General features: G+C 45.8%; 1 protein-coding gene across 5 annotated transcripts in view; it reads right to left on the bottom strand.

The window, feature by feature from the left end:
- Positions 1–2,270: 2,270 nt before the first annotated feature.
- UBE4B (ubiquitination factor E4B) overlaps positions 2,271–19,241 on the bottom strand; it is a 107,790-nt gene continuing 90,819 nt past the window's right edge. For 4 of the 5 annotated variants that reach the window (XM_067719765.1, XM_067719774.1, XM_067719782.1 and 1 more), the window contains 5 exons: positions 15,576–15,710; positions 12,957–13,148; positions 5,088–5,262; positions 3,995–4,141; positions 2,271–3,662 (listed from right to left, as the gene is read on the bottom strand). In XM_067719765.1, coding sequence (XP_067575866.1) covers positions 3,601–3,662; positions 3,995–4,141; positions 5,088–5,262; positions 12,957–13,148; positions 15,576–15,710 — 711 coding nt within the window. In that variant the 3' untranslated portion in view covers positions 2,271–3,600. Of the gene's footprint in view, positions 3,663–3,994; positions 4,142–5,087; positions 5,263–12,956; positions 13,149–15,575; positions 15,711–16,102; positions 16,281–19,241 lie in introns of those variants that run through there. The other variant, XM_067719795.1, reaches the window with a different exon arrangement.

Genomic DNA, 19,241 nt, shown 5'->3' with positions numbered 1-19,241 from the left:
GCTATGCTGCTTCTCCATATCTCCTTTGCCATTATGAACTTGGACCATTCTGGAATATAGTTGGCCCTCTGTATATGCGGGTTCCACATCCAGATTAAACCAGCCACGGTTTGAAGACTCCAGAAAGTTCCAGAAAGGCAAAACTTGAATTCGTCGCCCGCTATCAACTATTTACATTGTATTTACAACTATTTACACTGCATTAGATATTATAAGTAATCTAGAGATGATTTAAAGTACATGGGAAGGTTATAAGCAAACACTACACCATTTTATATAAGGAACTCGAGCATCTGCAGATTTTGATATTTCTTGGGGTCCTGGAACCAACCTCCTGCAGATACTGAGGGACCACTGAACTGCCACACAGCAGGAGTGGTGAAGGGATCACAGCCTGAAGCCCAGATGGCCTAGATTCATATGCCACTTCCCTGTCCCCTTTACACAACTGTTGAGGAGATAACAAATTCATATATGAGAGTGGCTTGTACATAGAAAATGCTCATAAAATGCACATTTATCAACCAAGGGTGATTTCCTCAGCCCAATGCCAGCTGATCCAAACATCAAGCTCATACTGTGGATGTTTCCTTCAATCAAAAAGTTACCTTGGGGGCTTCCCTGGTGGCGCAGTGGTTGAGAGTCCGCCTGCTGATGCAGGGGACACGGGTTCGTGCCCTGGTCTGAGAAGATCCCACGTGCCACGGGGCGGCTGGACCTGTGAGCCATGGCCACTGAGCCTGCGCGTCCGGAGCCTGTGCTCCTCAACGGGAGAGGCCACACAGTGAGAGGCTCGCGTACCGCAAAAAAAAAAAAAAAAAAAAAAAAAAAGTTACCTACTCAGATAGGGCCTATTTATCTCCCCTTAGCACCTCAACACAACACTGTGAAATTCACTATTTTATGTACCAAACCCAAAGGTTACAAAATGTGAACAAAATAACGTGCTCGGCTATTTTTTTAAAAGATATTCTTATCAACTCCGTTTAAAAACCCACACAATAGTGAGTCACAAGACGACTAAGAAGCTATTTTAATGATCCTTCTCTTCAGGATCATTTCTCTTCTGCTCTTCTGATTCTCAGATCCTCCTTCCTGTTTGGCCATCTTCCTTGTAGCCAAGGCCTACTTTTAAAATATTTTGGAACTTACTTTAATATCCATAATTCACAGAATGAAGGCAGTCACAAGTTTCTATACAATAGCAAGCCTTAGACTCTAAAAATAGAAATAGCAAACATCTTCCCCCTAGAGACAGTACAAGTAGGAATGCCCTAGCCGGCAGAAGGTCCTTCAAACCTCCGAATTCTGAATTTTCAAAATGATGAGTACATCTGAAGGGGTAAAGCAGCATCTTATTACATTCATGGGGAAAGAGTGAGGCATGCAAATAACACGACAGAACCTGTGCCTGAACCTGATAAACCTCTGCAGAGTTTATCTTCTGGATAGAGAGGAGAGAAACAATACACATGCATGACATGGAGAAACAAAACTGGCAATAGAAGCCAATAAACATCATTAACTGTATAGGCATAAATGCATATAAACTTGGTAAAAAATAAATTAACAATTATCTGCACAGTGGGATTACAGGTGACTTTGGCTTTCTTTTACCTATATTGTCTAAAATTGTTGTTAACAGGAATACATTATATTTTTTGGAAAAAGGAAAAAGTTGATTTAGTCCAAACGTGCTCAAGAGTAGTGGCTGAGGGCATGGACTCTGGAGCCTGGACACCTGCTCTTCCACTAATTGGCCAGGTGACCTTGAGCAAGTGACCTAACCTCTCCACATCCCACACCCTGACCTGCTGGAAAAAAAACAAAGATGATTGTCCCATCTTAGAGAACGAAATCGTACATGTAAAGGCCTTGGCATAGGTTGGCACACAGTAAGTGCTGCAGAAACGCTTGCTCTTATTACATGAGCTGGTAGGTTTCATCAACTGCAGTACCTAAGATAATGTTCATGAGATGGGCTGAACTTGAGCAAAAATTTTCAAGGTCAGGGAAAATATATTTGCAATAGGGTAACCACCTGAGAACTGAAGAGACTGAACATGACAAAGCTCAACCCCCTTGAACAAGCAAACAGTGACACAAGAACCAACTGGAGCATCAAGACTGACACAATAGGAAAGTTTTATTTTAAAAACAGCAACTCCTAATTGGCTCCAGGAAAGATCATGTACCACATGCCAACACATCTGGCTCTTGGTCTTCACCCACCCCTTTGTTTTCCACAAAAAGAAGAGACTCAAAGAAGATTCCTTCTGAATGTGTATCACCATTTATTGTAGTTTGCGTCAGGAACTGAACAGAGGACATTGTCTGTGGAGCGGGAAAGAAAGGAAAAGAAAAAGAAAGTATGTTTTTGTAGACTTAATTTCTTCAAAACACTTTATGGTTTCAAATTCTTTTTTACCCCAAAGGAGATTCAAGAATCCGAGTATGGTTAAGTAGGGAGCAGTAATACAAAAAATCTTATGTGTGTGTGTGTGTGTGTGTGTGTATGTTTTTCTTTGTGTGTGTTTTTACAAGCAGATGTACTTCCACATTTCTTGCACCCCTTTTTTGCTTTGGTAAGGCCAAGCCCCACAGGACACATCATACAAACGACCCCTGCCTTGAACTCACAGACTCAAGGGTTGAGGAATTTATTTACCCTCGCAGGATAACTATAAAGGTTTCCAACTGTCACATAGCATTAAAAATAACCCAACCCCCCCCCCAAACCGTAAGACGCGAAATCCTGATACACTTAAATGCTTCCTTTGCTGCAGCTGTTCCTCAGATTCCTAATCGTGGACTCACTACAAGGACCAGAGCAACAGGATTCTCTTCATTTTGTTTAGAATAAAAAAAAATTTTAAGGGACATTTCAAAATAATAAAAAAAAAAAACTGAAATTCAAATTCTGAAAATATCTTGCCTTTTTTATTAATCATGTCATCTAACACCAATTAAAAAAACAAATATGTGAATATGATATAAAAATACGATCCCAGGATTAACACTTTGTTGCAGGCACAGTTATCTCACAGAATAAATGTTTGGAGGGCCAGGGAAAAGAGTTTATTTTTGTTTTTGCTTCTCTTAAAAAAAATCCACAGCAGTGCAAGTAGGATCAGGATGGGGCCGGCGGGGGGAAGAGTCTTAGCAGCAAAATGTCCAAGGTTCTCTAATCACAATCAAAACCAACGGATACTGGATTTAGGAAAAAAAAAAAAAAAAAAAAAAAAAGGGATGAAGGGGATGCTGCCCAGACCCATTCGTCATCAATCACTAAAAGACTTCCGTAGCAAAAGCCCCAAATTGTGACATATGAAGGACGTGCTCTATTACACAAGCAATCATAAAACGTATCCCTCAAGCTTTTGACCACGTCTGTCACTTAAATATATGTACAGGAATTGGGCTACTCTTCTTATTCATGTCCCTTCCGGTCTCCACTGTTTGGTCGCTCTGGGTAGGCTCTTGGTGTATTTTGCCACTTCTGGCCTCCAACATGTGAACAGCATTTGCACCACCGATGCTGCTCCTGCCTGCCTCGCCGGCCTTGGCTGTTTCTCGCAGAGGGTGGGCAAGGGGGATGGTTTAATGATCATTGTTCTGTTTCTCTCTCATCCAGGCATGAATCTGTTCTTTCAGTTCTGGCACTGAGAAAAGAAAGGAAAGAATTACTACCCCAGATGGGAGGGCTCTTCCTGAGAGATGATGCTTGTAGTTCTGTATAAAGGGAAAGAAAAGGCAATTCATTCCCTCACTGAACTGAAGGCTGAAGAAGAAATAGGACATGAAAAGTAAGAACTGGAATTCTGTAGTGAAAAAGAGCAAAGAATGTTTTATGTCTTGTCCATTAAGTGTCAGAAACCATGTAGTGTCTGGATTTGTTAAATTTCCCCCTTTTGACTACTCTCTGATACACGATTTTGGCCTCACTGCTCAGTACAGGTGCAGGCACTGCAGTTCGAGCCATGCCCTCCTCTACCTGGCTCCAGCATGCTCTCTGTCAGCGTCTGTCGGTTGAAGGGGTCCGTGGGGGAGTTCAGCAAGTGCCGCAGGATGATGGAGCGGTCCATGATGGTGCCAGAGGGCAGCCGCACGGGGTCAGTCATCAGGGTGTCCATCAGAGGGTCTACAGAGACAGAGCAAAGCAAACTCTGATCTAACAATAGAGCCTAAAACTGAAAAAGAAAACAGAGTCCCTCCTATCAGTGAAAAATATAACCATAGGAAACAGCAACCAAACGGCCCCTACCAGGCCCCCAAGTTTAGGAGGAAATCAGCATTAGATAAAGGCATACACTTCACCTTTTGTAGAGGGGAAGCACCCTTTTGTCAGCTACTGCTGGGAGGAAAGAACAGACAAAAAAGACAGCAGGACAGACAGGCCCTCCCGAGCTGTATGGCGAAGATGGCAGGCTAGAATCAACCTTTCCTCTTAGGACTACTCAGAATTCTTTGAAAACATGAGTCCCCACTTGTAAAGGCAAGATTGACCTTAGAATCTTCAGGGTTGTTATCTGGTTTGAAATCAGGCTGAGGACTTTTTTCTCTTGTAATTTATAATATGAACTAAAGGTAGATAAACAGAATTTCAATTTCTGACCAGTGTCTCAAAAAGCAATGAGAGGGGGCTTCCCTGGCGGTGCAGTGGTTAAGAATCTGCTTGCCAATGCAGGGGACACGGGTTTGAGCCCTGGTCCGGGAAGATCCCACATGCCGCGGAGCAACTAAGCCCTTGCGCCATAACTACTGAGCCTGTGCTCTAGAGCCCGCGAGCCACAACTACTGAGCCCACGTGCCACAACTACTGAAGCCCACGCACCTAGAGCCCGTGCTCCGCAACAAGAGAAGCCACTGCAGTGAGAAGCCCACGCGCCACAACGAAGAGTAGCCCCCGCTCGCTGTAACTAGAGAAAGCCCACGCACAGCAACGAAGACCCAAGGCAGCCAAAAATAAAATAAATTAAATTAAAAAAAAAAAAGTAATGAGAGCACAGAATGTCCTCTTCTAATGTTATATGTTTCAAGTTAACTCAAATCAAAGAATTCCACGTGAAAAAAGCGGGCCCACTCGCCTCTGAACTCGTCTGGGGCGTCACTGTAGTCGATTTCTGCACGCGCGTTCTTGGCCACGATCTCCTCCACCTTCTCAGCCAGAAGTTTAAACTTCTCTATCGCTATTGTGGATTTGATCCCTGCCTTCCGCATCTTCAAAATAACTTCTTCAAACAATTCTTTGCTGTAGGATCTCTGAAAATGAGGAAAGACACCGTGAGACGTAAATATATTTTAAGTGGAAAAAAGCAAGCTGCAGAAAATACCCAAAGCATCATCTGTTTTCTAAAAAAGCCCTAAAATTCTAATGTACATATATAAATACTTTGACATGGCTATAAATACATAAAGACTGGGCTAATACGCACCAAACTGTACAAGGCCTCTGGAAAGGGCTTCAGGATTGAGGCAAATGCGGGGAATTTTAAAAAGTTTTAATTACTTTTATAGCAAACATCCATTTCTCTTAAAATTTAAATATTAAAAAGAGAAGGAAATATTAAGAAGAGAAGGACTGAAAGTCTACTTCAGTCCTTGCCAGGCACTGAGCCCTAGCAGCCTATGAGAGGAGGTGGAAATTTCAGTTCTTTTCCCTAAAGGTAAACATGGTGAAAACAACCCAATATAGTTCATAATCAACAAGCGCGTTCTCCCATTCCCTGTCAATCCTTATTTAAGATCTCTCAGTTCAACGCTGTTAAATGTCAGGGGCTCTGCTGACGGGAGCAGACAGGGTTTATGCCTGTGAGAGTGGGAGGACTGGTCTACACAGCAAGCGCCCACCAAAGACCCAGGCAAGCCTGGGTTTCAATCCTGGCTTTACCATCTACCTGCTGTGTGGTCTTAGAGAAAGCTCTAACTCTCCTGAGCCCCAGTTTCCTCAGGTGTAAAATGGGGGTAGTAACACCTACCCCACAGGTGCCTAATTTATACAAATCACTGCCATTTCAAAATATCAAAGTATATCGTATTTTGCATTTACGGCAAAATCACTGAATGCTTGTCACTTTAGTGACAGTGATGCAAATGGAGGAGGGGAATGACTAAATCTGAAACTCTGAATGACAGGACCATAATCTGTGACCTGTGATTTCTAAACGAGGATTCACATGAACATCATGGGATGAACTCATCTCAATACTTGTGTTCCCTTAGAAGGCTGGAATGAAAGTCCTCAGTCTTTCTTCGGTTCTTTTTTAACTTCAGTTTCTAAATAAGTGCACATGCTCGCTTTCTCTCTCCACACACAGCCACGCCCCTTATTTAATCCATGCAACTCAGGGGAAAAGAGAGGAGAGGACAAAAAGCCAGCAGGGCACTTGGGCCTGGCAATAATCCTTTAAAATAATTTGAAAAGTTCAGAGAGCCTCGGTTATAGTTTTCTGAAACTAAATTACTACATTAGGTCAACAGATACTTGATTTGGTGTCTACTTATTATGAGCCAGGTAAGCTACAGTCCCCGTCCCTTTGGGAAGAGGCACAGGGGATAAATGGCCAAAGGGTTATGGTGAGATGTTGGAAGGGCAAAAACGCACAGGGTGGGTGCTGCTATCCACACTACTGAGACGATTCACCTTGAACTTCTCTGTGTAAACAAGTAGTCATTCTTAGCCCATTTACTATTCTCGAAAATATCACCCACTCTATTTCTCAAAAGATGATTGAGTTTTTAACCAACTGACTTCTGCCTGCTGTTAAGTCAACTTCTAAGATAGAGCAGTGGAGTGAGCATTATCAGAAATCAAAGGGTAGGGACTTCCCTGGTGGGGCAGTGGTTAAGAATCCGCCTGCCAATGCAAGGGACATGGGTTCGAGCCCTGGTCCGGGAAGATCCCACATGCTGCGGAGCAACTAAGCCCGTGTGCCACAACTACTGAGCCCACGAGCCACAACTGCTGAAGCCCGCGTGCCTAGAGCCCATGCTCCGCAACAAGAGAAGCCACCGCAATGAGAAACCTGCACACCGCAACAAAGAGTAGCCCCCGCTCGCCGCAACTAGAGAAAGCCTGTGAGTAGCAATCAAGACCCAGCACAGCCAAAAAAACAGAAATAAGAAATCAAAGGGTACTTATGATAAGAGGACATGGCACTCAGTTTCAAAGAGCAGTGGTGCCAATGAATCGACCAAATACAGATTACTGAGCTGCTGCTTCAAGTTCAGTGTGGATGGTGTCAGAGAGGAAGCAAAGATGTTGTGGGTTTTTTTTGGCTGTGCTGGGTCTTGGTTGTTGTGTGCGGGCTTTCTCTAGTTGCGGCAAGTGGGGGCTATGCTTTGTTGTAGCGCACGGACTTATTGTGGTGGCTACTCTCGTTGTGGAGCACGGGCTCCAGGTGTGCGGGCTTCAGTAGTTGCAGCACATGGGGCCCAGAGCGCACGGGCTTCAGTAGTTGTGGCGCGTGGGCTCAGCAGTTGCAGTGTGCGAGCTCTAGAGCACACGGGCTCAGTAGTTGCGGCTTGTGGGCTCTAGAATGCGGGCTCAGTAGTTGTGGCGCCTGGGCTTAGTTGCTCCGCGGCATGTGGGATCTTCCCAGCCCAGGGCTTGAACCCATGTCCCCTGCATTGGCAGGCAGATTCTTTTTTTTTTTTTTTTTTGCAGTACGTGGGCCTCTCACTGTTGTGGCCTCTCCCATTGCGGAGCACAGGCTCCAGACGCGCAGGCTCAGCGGCCATGGCTCATGGGCCCAGCCACTCCGCGGCATGTGGGATCTTCCCGGACCGGGGCACGAACCCGTGTCCCCTGCATCGGCAGGCGGACTCTCAACCACTGCGCCACCAGGGAAGCCCGGCAGGCAGGTTCTTAACCACTGTGCCACCAGGGAAGCCCAGGCTGATTCTTAACTACTGGACCACCAGGGGAGTCCCAAGATGTTGTTCTTGACCTCAAGGACCTTACAGAATGGCTACAGAAATTAAACATAAAAATATCTGCAAATCATGTATCTGATAAAGGTCTAGTATCCAGAATATATAAAGAACTCACACAGAATATATAAAGAACAAAACAGAAAGAATCCAATATAAAAAATGGATAGGGGCTTCCCTGGTGGCACAGTGGTTAAGAATCCACCTGCCGGGCTTCCCTGGTGGCGCAATGGTTGAGAGTCCGCCTGCCGATGCAGGGGACGTGGGTTCATGCCCCGGTCTGGGAGGATCCCGCATGCCGCGGAGTAGCTGGGCCCGTGAGCCATGGCCGCTGAGCCTGCGCGTCCGGAGCCCGTGCTCCGCAACGGGAGAGGCCACAGCAGTGAGAGGCCTGCGTACCAAAAAAAAAAAAAAAGAATCCACCTGCCAATGGAGAGGACACAGGTTTGAGCCCTAGTCCAGGAAGATTCCCACATGCCGTGGAGCAACTAATAAGCCCATGCACCACAACTACTGAAGCCCGGGAGCCTAGAGCCCGTGCTCCGCAACAAGAGAAGCCACCGCAATGAGAAGCCCACACACTGCAACAAAAAGTAGCCCCCGCTTGACGCAACTAAAGAAAGTCCGCGTGCAGCAATGAAGACCTAATGCAGCCAAAAATAAATAAATAAGATAAAAAATGGATGAAGGGGAGTTCTCTGGTGGTCCAGTGGTTAGGACTCGTGCTTTCACTACCGAGGGTCTGGGTTGAATCCCTGGTCAGGGAACTAAAATCCCACAAAGCTGCTGGGTGCGGCCAAAGAAAAAGAAAAAGATGAAGGATCGAACAGACATTTCTTCAAAAAAGATATACAAATGGCCAGCAAGTACACGAAAAGATGTTCAACAGCATTTGTCATTAGGGAAATGCAAATCAAAACCACAGTGAAATACAACTTTACTCCCACTAGGGTGGCTATTTAAAAATAAAAAAACAAAACAGAAAATAGCAAGTGTTGGCGAGGATGTGGAGAAATTAGAACCTTCGTACACTGCTGGTGGGAATGTTAAACATAGAATTACCATATGACTCAGAAATTCTACTCCTAAGTATATCCCAAAGAATTGAAAATAGGTATTCAAACACTTTTACATGAATGTTCACAGGATACTATTTATAACAGCCAAAAGGTGGAAACAATTCAAATGTCCATCAATGGATGAATGAACAAACAAACCATGGTATAGCCATATAATGAAACATTAAGCCGTAAAAAGGAGTAAGGTACAGATACGTGATATAACATGAATGAACCTCGAAAGCATGCTACATGAAAGAAGCCAGACACAAAAGGTTATACACTGTATGATTCCATTTACATGAAATATTCAGAATAGGCTAATAGATAAATGTAAAAATAGGTAAAATAAAGACAGAAAGCAGTTTAGTGGTTGCCAGGAGCTGGGGTGAGGACGAAGGGACACTGACTGCTTAATGGGTACGGGATTTCCTTGTGGGGGTGATTAGAGGTGATGGTTGTACAATACTGTGAATGTACTAAATGCCACTGAATTACACACTTCAACATGGTTAATTTTATGTTATGTGAATTTCACCTCAAAAAAAAAAAAAAAAAAAAAAGGAAGGCTGCAGGACTTCCCCGGTGGCGCAGTGGTTAAGAATCCGCCTGCCAATGCAGGGGACATGGGTTTGAGTCCTGGTCTGGGAAGATCCTACATGCTGTGGAGCAATGAAGCCCGTGTGCCACAACTACTCAGCCTGTGCTCTAGAGCCCGCGAGCCACAACTACTGAGCCCACATGCCACAACTACTGAAGCCCACGCGCCTAGAGCCCGTGCTCCGCAACAAGGGAAGCCACCGCAATGAGAAGCCCGCGCACTGCAACGAAGAGTAGCCCCCGCTCGCTGCAACTAGACAAAGCCTGCGTGCAGCAATGAAGACCCAACACAGCCAAATAAATAAATAAATAAATTTATTAAAAAAAAAAAAAAGGAACGCTGCATAGGAGAAGTGAGATTCATATGGGCTCTTTTTTTTTTTTTTTTAATTTTTATGGTTGCGTCGGGTCTTAGTTGCGGCATGAGGGATCTTCGTTGAGGAATGCGGGATCTTTCACTGAGGCATGCGGGATCTTTCACTGCAGTGCGTGGGCTTCTCTTTAGTTGTGGTGTGCGGGTTCCAGAGCGCAAGGACTCTGTAGTTTGTGGCACGCGGGCTCTCTCGTTGAGGCACGCGAGTTCAGTTGTTGTGACGCACGAGCTTAGCTGCCCCGCGGCATGTGGGATCTTGGATCCCCAAGCAGGGATTGAACCTGTGGTCCCTGCATTAGAAGGTGGATTCTTTACCGCTGGACCACCAGGGAAATCCCAAGATTTTTTTTTTAATTTTTTAAAAGTCTTTATTGAATTTGTTACAATATTGCTTCTGTTTTATGTTTTGGTTTTTTGGCCAGGAGCCATGTGGGATCTTAGCTCCCTGACCAGGGATCGAACCCACACCCCCTGCACTGGAAGGCGAAGTCTTAATCACTGGACCACCAGGAAGTCCCCATTACGTGGGCTCTTTATTACTATTGTTGTTTAATGGAACATGGTGTGAACAGACAGCGTTCCATGAACAACAGATCTGCCGTCCATCTGCCCGGAAACCACAGGCAGACTTGGCCCTCAGTGCAGCTCACTGTGTCAGGCTAAGACCTCTCTCTCTCCTGGGCTCCAGGGACAACTGTCCTGTCGCACTTCCTCTCTGACGAGGGGCTCTCTCCTCAGGCCTGTGAGTGTAAGGCTCAGGGCTCCTCGCGCTGGGGCCTTCTGTCACCTCTCCCGGGCACCTGTCTTCCGCCCGCTCTCGGTGCACAGGAGAGAAGGCTCTCAGTTTCTTCCCTTGCTCGGCTGCTGTTTTTTTCTCCTCTGTCTTCCCAGGAAAACAAGACATACCAGACGGAACCAGAGCGAAGCAAGAGCGCTGCTCCCAAGGGAGAAGATGAAATTCCACCACCTCCCTGGAGCCTTCTAGTCTTCCATCCCTCCACCCCCAGCGCCCCCAGCCCCTCTTCCGAAACAATCCAGTGGGCAGGCTCCTCATCAGCTTACAGCCCATATAAATGGAAAGTGTCCAACAATGAAGACAAACGCCACACTGTACAAGGCAGCAGATAAACCACTGCAAGAGTGTTTTTCTCTCCACTGTGCCGCTGGCACTTGTGTGCCTGCTTCACGTGTCTGCAAGAACAGGGCTATTTAGACATTCGAGAAGACCCACGTGTCACTGTGCAGAAACCACTGCCTGTGACTCAAGCCACGTGCCACCACAGGCCACCACCTGTGCCACCACCACAGTCCATAGGCATTACCAGGCAGTGTGGACGTTTTGTTGGTCACCAAGGAAAGGCAGCTGGAAGCACTCGGAAACACTCCTTTGTCACCCACTTGGTTTGCACCGTCTCAGTGGGTGTGCTGTGCTCATGCACACTGCAAACTTTATGTTACGTGTTATAACCGCTTGCGACGTGGTAGCCACAGCAAGACCTACCAGGAGAAGAGGGAGCAGGCTAAACGACCCTTCTGAGTCCCTGACAGTGAAAGCAGAGGAGGCCCCGGGCACTCCTCACACCCGATCTCTGGCTGGGCCGGAGAGGCCCAGCTCCAGCCAGCCTGCTGCCCAAGCAGACGACCTGACCTTGCCTGGGGAGCGTTGCCATTTCCTGTCCCTCTTAAGGCTACCGCTTATCTTCCATTTCTCGATATGTGTGGCATCATACAGTCGTAGGCTAGAGAATCATTTTAGCATCTACCCAAAGTAACTGCAAACACCTAACCTGCTCTTTTAACGTGACTTTTTATGGAAAAACTGCTTTAGACATATGTGGTTTTTTCCATTGCAGGTGCTTTGTCAAGACCACATCTCTTGCTTTATCCAAAAGTACCCATGTATGAGAATTATGTCTCAATAAAGCTGTTATTGAAAAATAAAAAGTACCTACAATTCCCCTATTTTGACCTTTGGATGAGATATAAGTAAAGAACCTTCTGGAATGCCTAGTGATGGTTACCCTGAGATGTGAGTTAATACTTGGATAAATAATGTGAACAAAGATGCGGAGACTGAAACGGACATGGCACTTTGGGGGCATTTTAAGTGGAGAGCAGAGAAGCTGAGAACATGGGCTCAGGGCCAGACTGCCAGGTGGGAGTCCTGCCTCTGCCTCACATCAACTGTGCAGCTCGTTAACCTCCGTGTGCCTCCCTGAAAAGCAAGGAATCCAACTAAACCTCAATCGTAGGATCCTGTGAGGATTACAAGTGAAAACATGAAAAGTGGCTAAAACTTGATGTGTGGTTAATAACATCAGTTATTATAACGCTGAAGATGCTGCAGGACACAGGACCGTGGAGGGAGGGGAAGCCCTTCATGAGATACTGAAAAATTAAACATCGAGGCCGGACAGGGGCCGCTTGGACTAAATTGGTAGCTGTGGAAATGAAAACCACAAAATGGATACGATCAGAGGGACGCAAGGCATAAAGGAGGGAAGAATGTAAAGATAACGTACACGGTTTGAAACCTGGAACCACAGAAATAATGGCAGCACTGAAGCTGTTATTAAATCTCCTTCTTGGGAAGAAGATTTGGATTCCCTGCGAAAACCAGGCTCTTTCTGGAAATATAACCGATTTGTCGAGTGAGGCCCTTAGTAAGATGGGTACAAACTCAACTGGAGACGGATCTGAGAGCCAAATCTGCTCTTTACGCCCAAAGGAAAACAACTGAGTCACATCCATTTACACCAGACAAGTTCCCTTTGCTACTGTGGCCATTATTTCTATTTACATACTAAAAACTTCTCAAACCATGTTTTGAAAAGTGTCACCTTCCTTGATTTCAAGTGGGGAAAATCCAAGAACAGATGGATATGTAATCGCGCAGGGTCTGCCAGGAAATCCACAGGGAAGCAAACTCAAGTCACCCACCTCAGGAGCCTGAACTCCAGGCTCCCTCTGAAACTGTTCCCTTGGGCACTAACCTGGTCGTCAGCAATGGCTTTAGCGAACCGGGCACAGTCCAGCTGCAAGTAAATATCCGTCAGTTGGTCCAACAGCTTCTTTGGTTCAAAGCCATATTTCTCAGGGTTTTCCACTTTCAGGTCACGGCACTTAGGACCACAGAGTTGCTGAAGATTAAAGTTCAGCATCGCAGCCAATCGGGGTCCAAGTTCCTAGGAAATCACAGGATAATAGGACAATTCATGCTGTTGAGACAAGCAAGAAGGACCCAAAACTCCCATTTCAGTGGAGGAACAGGAATTGGCAGGCTCAATCTTCAAAGAATCCCTTATATGTGCTATATCATACGCTGAAGAAGGACACTCCATTCAAACTTTTCTTTACTCTCCGTTTCTATTCCAGTAATTCTAATACTTCATAGAATGTTGCATGCTGATGGAATATTTATAAATACCAAAAAGGCAACATTTTCATTAAATTCATGCTTTTATTATAAAAACAAGGATCACTTCGAATTTGTTAATAGGTAAAAGAGGGAAACTATTCATAATTCCATCATCATCACACGTGTCATGAAAGTTTCTGGAGTATGCTCTTTCAGCCATCATTTTATGCATTATTTTTCTATAAATTTCAAGTCCCTGACAGTTCAGGCAATATGCACTATTCTTATTTATTTATCAGATGCAAAGAGTGAAGAAATATAAAAGAGGTAGAAGATAAAATTTATGTCTTGAATAGTTTTAAATCTAGCCAGTGAGACAAGACAAACTTAAATGAAACAACTAAAAACTAATTATGAAATAATACGCTATAACCCCACAAGGTGACACAGTACCTACTACAGGTGGGCATACAATGCTTTAAGCAAACCTGAAATAGGAAAACCTGGCTTATAGAGTATTAAACACTGGCCATAAAAAATGAGCTGTGAAAGCTTCTCTTTAAGTAACAAGGTTTTCATTAAATTTCATGACTGGATTTATACAAATTCAACTTAAATTTGGCTTCTAAAGGACCTGCTTTTGCACAAAGTAAAAAGTACTCCTGTATTTAATTGTTAAGAAACTGTGAGGTAAAGGAGGGATAAGAATAGGATATAATTGGTAATTTTTTTTTTCCTGAAGTGGGAGAGTTTTGTGTTAACCAGCAAAGAAGGTGAAAACAGTGCAGCAAACGAAAAGGAAAGATCAAAGCAGGCACAGGCAAAGGCTGGGGGGCAGAAGACTGTGACCCAGGTGTATGGAGAGCTCAGATCAAAGAGTAGGTCTTGAAAAACATTAATTTTAATTGACATGAAAATAATAGACTTAGCTTTCAATAATGTCCTTTACAAAAAATGAAGAATTTAGAACTAAAAATAGGCTTTATGATAATTTAGTCTCAAGCAATTTTTATAGTTTCTGACCTTCTGAACAATCAAAGAGCACTGCCATCGGAGTAGTTGAACACAAAATAAAACATGACTTAGAGCAGGGATTGGCAAACTGCTAGCTGCAAGACATATCTGGCCTGATGCCTCACTTCATGGAGTTTTATTGGAACACAGCAACAGCATAGCTAGCAGCTGCAACAGAGGCCATGTGGCCTACAGTGCCTAAACTATTTACTGTCTGGCCTTTATAGAAAAAGTTTAAAGAAGTCCATTTGCAAACCTTTAAGGGAAGCAAGTGTCTGAAGTACCTTATCTAAATGAGTTGAGTGTTCTTACGCTTTCAGTGATGCACTGTTTTGCTTCATGTTCTGCTGCTCTTGCACTGAAATCTATTTATGAAGAGACATGAAATGTAAAGGGGACAGAGGAGGGGGCTCATCTCTTGAGTTGCACGTAGGACAGGGTGTAGTGATAATGATGGAGGTGAGAGTAAACAGGGAAACTGGAGGAGACGTGTAGTAAAATTATATCCCACTGTAAACTTGTCTCCATGTGGGCAAGTCACTACCAAATCTCAGGCCCCTTTCTTGCCTTCCTCACTATCCTGGCCCCGGCCCCACCATAAGACTTCTAAACTCTGTGTGTGTGTTTGCGTGCGTGTGTGTGTGTGTGTGTGTGTGTTGCGGGGGATTGTTGAAGAGAAGCAGAGATCTTCATTTATGCCCCTCAGTTTCGATTTCAGAAACAGGATCCCGGTCTCATCAATCAAGTCATGGCCAAACAATCTGGCTACCTTTGCCCTATCATAAACCCTAATTACGGCTCTCATTAACCTTTGGTTTCCTGAGTGTAACAAACCTACAGTGAAGAGAACCAAAGATCTTATACACTATCAATTATTTCTACTTAATATAGTCTCATTTCCAATTGATGTCACCTACACTTTTCCTATAAATAAAATACTGGAGTCGACGATGACAAAAATACGTCACAGCTTCAACATTAATAATCCAATGTGCTGTCTCAGCAGAAAGTGATATAAGTTATCTTGGAAGTGACCTTTCGTAGACTTCAGACTATCGATAGAATGTTGTGTGTATCGATTAGCATAACTGGGAACAAAATCGGTAACAGAATCTCACCAATCGGTGACTGTGGTGCTGAAACACCCAGGATTTCAACAACTACTCTATTTAGTTATAAGTGATAGACTCTGAATGTGGAATCCAACAGACAAAACAAATACCCCCAAGGTTCTACTCACAGGTCTGAGGAATGGCTTCTGGACCTGCTTGGTGAGGATATGGAACATGTCCACGGTTTCTGTCGCCAGGGCAAGATACGAGCGTGAAACGCGCTCATCCTGAGCGAGCTGGGACTGGCGGGCCTGCTGCTGATCCTGGGGAACAGTGAACAGATGCCAGACACATCTCAGTACAGTCAGCAGCTCAGCAAACGCCAAGCGTGAAGGAAAAATACAGTCAGCTCATAACTGGGGAAGTGCAGAATACAGCCAACATACTTAGGGAATGATACAACAACCTGTACAGCAAACCTCCCAGATAACTGGGGTTTATTCCTTTTGCCATCGGATGTCTTAGGGCTTTGAATAAGGGGACCTTGGCACATGACTTAACTTACATGAGACTCAGTTTCCTCAATGATAAAAGAACTCACCATCAGCTTCTATGCAGGACGCAATAAGTGATTCTTACATCCTGCCTGATACACGTGCTAATAAAGGATATTCACCTTCCTCAATAACAACGTCTGCGTAGTCATCGTTATTTTGAAAACCACAGGCGTGCTGCACTATCACACTGGCCTATAGGTTTCGCCACAACACCAAGGGCCTGTAGATTGCTCAGCTTTTGAATTTTGTCTCTCCACATCGGTTAGGCTGTCAACCTCTACAACTGTCAGCATGCTTGCCTCTGGTGCCATCCTCCTCCTTCTACTCTGCCATAGGCTGGGAAACAAGACAATAAAGTGTATTTGACTCATGGGTAAAATAAGGTGGAATCTACTGAAGGCTCTGTGATAGACCAAATACAGAAACATCAGTACGGGCTTAAATTCCTACATCTGCTCAGAGGCCTGTTTACTTTACCTTGGGGGAGGGGAAACAGCTAGAACAGCTGATGTAGCCACACGAGTGCCCCCTGGGTAAGTGCCCGGTGGAGATCCTGCACCAGTGCTGGGTGACCTGCCCACCGCCCTTCGGTCAGGAACGAAAGGCTGAAGCAGGGAGGATGGAGGGAGAGCAAGGTGAGAACCACCTCAGTGTGTGTGTGGGTGTCACATTCATTCATCAATCGTGTGATCCAGCCCCTTCCACAGGCCAGGCCTCCTTTAGGTCCTGGAGATGAAGCACAGAATGTGACCAAGAAGGCTCCCTACCTCATGGAATTTAGACGCTAGTTAGGGAGATAAGCAATAAACAGACACCCACCCAGATACGGATAAGTCCCATAACGATGAAGAAAAATAAAGCCAGGCTGGGGTGGCGGCAGGGTAAGAGTGTGCTGGGGCTGGGGTGCTAGTCTGGAAAGGGTGGTCAGGGAAGGCCTCTCTGAGGAGGTAACATTTAAGCAGGTATCTGAAGGAAGTGAGTCAGCAAGATCCAGGGGAAAAGCACTCAGGGCTCAGGGAACAGCAAGTGCAAAGGCCCTGCTGTTCGGTGGAAGATCAAGGAGGCGAGTGGGGGCAGGGTAGCATGAACGAAGGGGAAGGGCAGGGCCGAGACTGCAGTGCCCTCCAGGCCCAGAGTGTGAGAATTCGGGAAGCCTGGAAGGTCTCTGAGCAGAGCAGGGATGAGAGGCTGACAGATTTTAACACCATCCTGCTGGAATGCACATGGGCAAGGGTGGAGGCTGAAACCAAATGGGGGGCTACTCCGGTAATGCAGGTTAAGAGACGGTAGTGAGCTGGAGGTGGGGGAAGAGGTCAGATAACAAACATACTTTAGGACAGAGCCCAGGGGCCTTTGCTGGGAGAGAGAGGAATCAAGGAAGACTCCAGAAGGTGCTGAGCCAGAGCAATGAGCAGAATGCGGTCGGCACTTCCTGCGACAGGGCAGTCTGGAGAGGAGATCTGGGGGACGACATCAAGGGCTCAGTTTTGGACAAGTCAGGTTTGAGATCCTATTAGACCACTGGGCAGGGGCAGGTCAACAGCTGGTTATGTAAGCCTGAATCAGGAGTGAGCCGAGCTGGGGAGGCACATTCTGGAGTTGTTAGAATACAGACAGCTAAAGCCTTGGAATAGATGAGATCAGCTAGCAGTGATTTTCAACTGGGGGCATCAGGCCACGTGTGGGAATGTTTCCGGTTGCATGGTGACCCAGGGTCGGAGGGAAACATCACTAGCATTCAATGGGCACGAGCTAGAGATGCTAAAGGTCCTGCAGTGCCCGGGACCTTGTCCCATAGCAAAGAATTACTCTTACAGCAAAACTCCAACCAGCATCCTCACCGTGAAACACACGACCTAGGGAGCAAGTGTGTAGAGAGAAGAGAAGCCTGAGAGCTGAGCACCTGGGAGGACCAGGCGGGGAGGCAGGAGGCAGGAAGTGACTCCAAAGTCAAGCAGACCTGATTCTGAAGGAGCATTGTTTTAGGGATTATTTATGCCCTTTTCCATCCGCTGACCCAGAAAAATCAATCGTATCTGCTCAGTCGCCTCATAAACAAATGCTATTATTATAAGCACTGACTCTGGACGAGGTAATGTGCCACAGACCCGCATCCCAACATCGACAACGTAAGCTGGTCCAACATTAGCATCGTGAGTGACATAAAGAGGTGTTACAGGAGTGGGGAGAAAGGTGAGACTTTGCAGCTCCACTGATGGGGCAGGTCAGCCGTGAGGGAGTATTTGGACAAGACGTCCCTCAAAGAATGCGTAAGATTTTAATACGTAAGAGTAGAATGTACAGCATTTTGGACAGAAGTGTCTCAAGGCAAACAAAGCAATAGGGGCTACACATCCTGAACACTTTCTCTGGGCTGGTCATGAACTATGTCCTCACCATCTGTCTCTCCTCACAACTTTCCCACAAGGCAAGAACTATCTCTGACTTACGGGCTAGGAAACAGCGAGGAAGAACTGTTAATGTGCGGCAGTGACAGTTCTCAAACCCAGGTCCCCTGGACCCCGAAGCTGGGGCTCTTGCAACTACAGCTCATCTGTTTCCCCGGCATGTTCTGCAAAGGCCGGGGGACTGGACCAGATTCGAGCTGACGGACTGTGACAAGGGGTAAGCATGGGAGGAGTTCTTAGAGCCACCCTGGGGAGCCTCAGGCCTGGGGGTGACGCCGCCCCATGGGAAACGGAGAGCGGCAGGAGGAGGGTTTTGGAGGCACAGGAGTGCAACAGTGTAAGATGTGTTTAGAAATGCATATGAGGCTGGTGGGTAGGATGAACGCCATCGAAAGGCTGCCAGTACAGTGCCGAGGGAAAAGATGACGACCACTGCGCCACCTCATGAATACAATTAGAGGGGCTCAAGGAGCGTGGTGGCGTGGACACCGGAGAAATCCAGCATCCACGGACTCTGCGCAAAGCCCCCCCAGAAGGTTTAAGTTTGTAGTTGAAGCACGTTGGCTACAGTAAGACGTAAAATTCTCATCAAAGCTGCAGGAATACTTGGAATGAAAACCTTCCCTAAGTGTGCTTCGACATTCTACGTTTAAGAGAGTTTTGACTCCACAGCTTTGGAACAACCTCAGTACTATCTTCATCTCGAGAATGATGCTGCGAGTAAAGAAAAAGCAGTCCTCCCAGCTTTCCGGAAAGCAGTTCTGATTTTGAACCTAACAAAACCAGGAGCAGAACTAAGCAATATATGAAGTCACCAATAGCTGCGAAGGGCCTAATAACTGACCGGGGAATCGTCTAAATGGTGGCAATCAATGTCAGGAGAGGGCAG

This window comes from Pseudorca crassidens, chromosome 2 (assembly GCF_039906515.1).
Source record: "Pseudorca crassidens isolate mPseCra1 chromosome 2, mPseCra1.hap1, whole genome shotgun sequence".
Lineage (NCBI taxonomy): Eukaryota > Metazoa > Chordata > Mammalia > Artiodactyla > Delphinidae > Pseudorca > Pseudorca crassidens.
The sequence above is the reverse complement of the archived record's forward strand: the minus strand, read 5'-3'. Positions and strand labels throughout refer to the sequence as shown.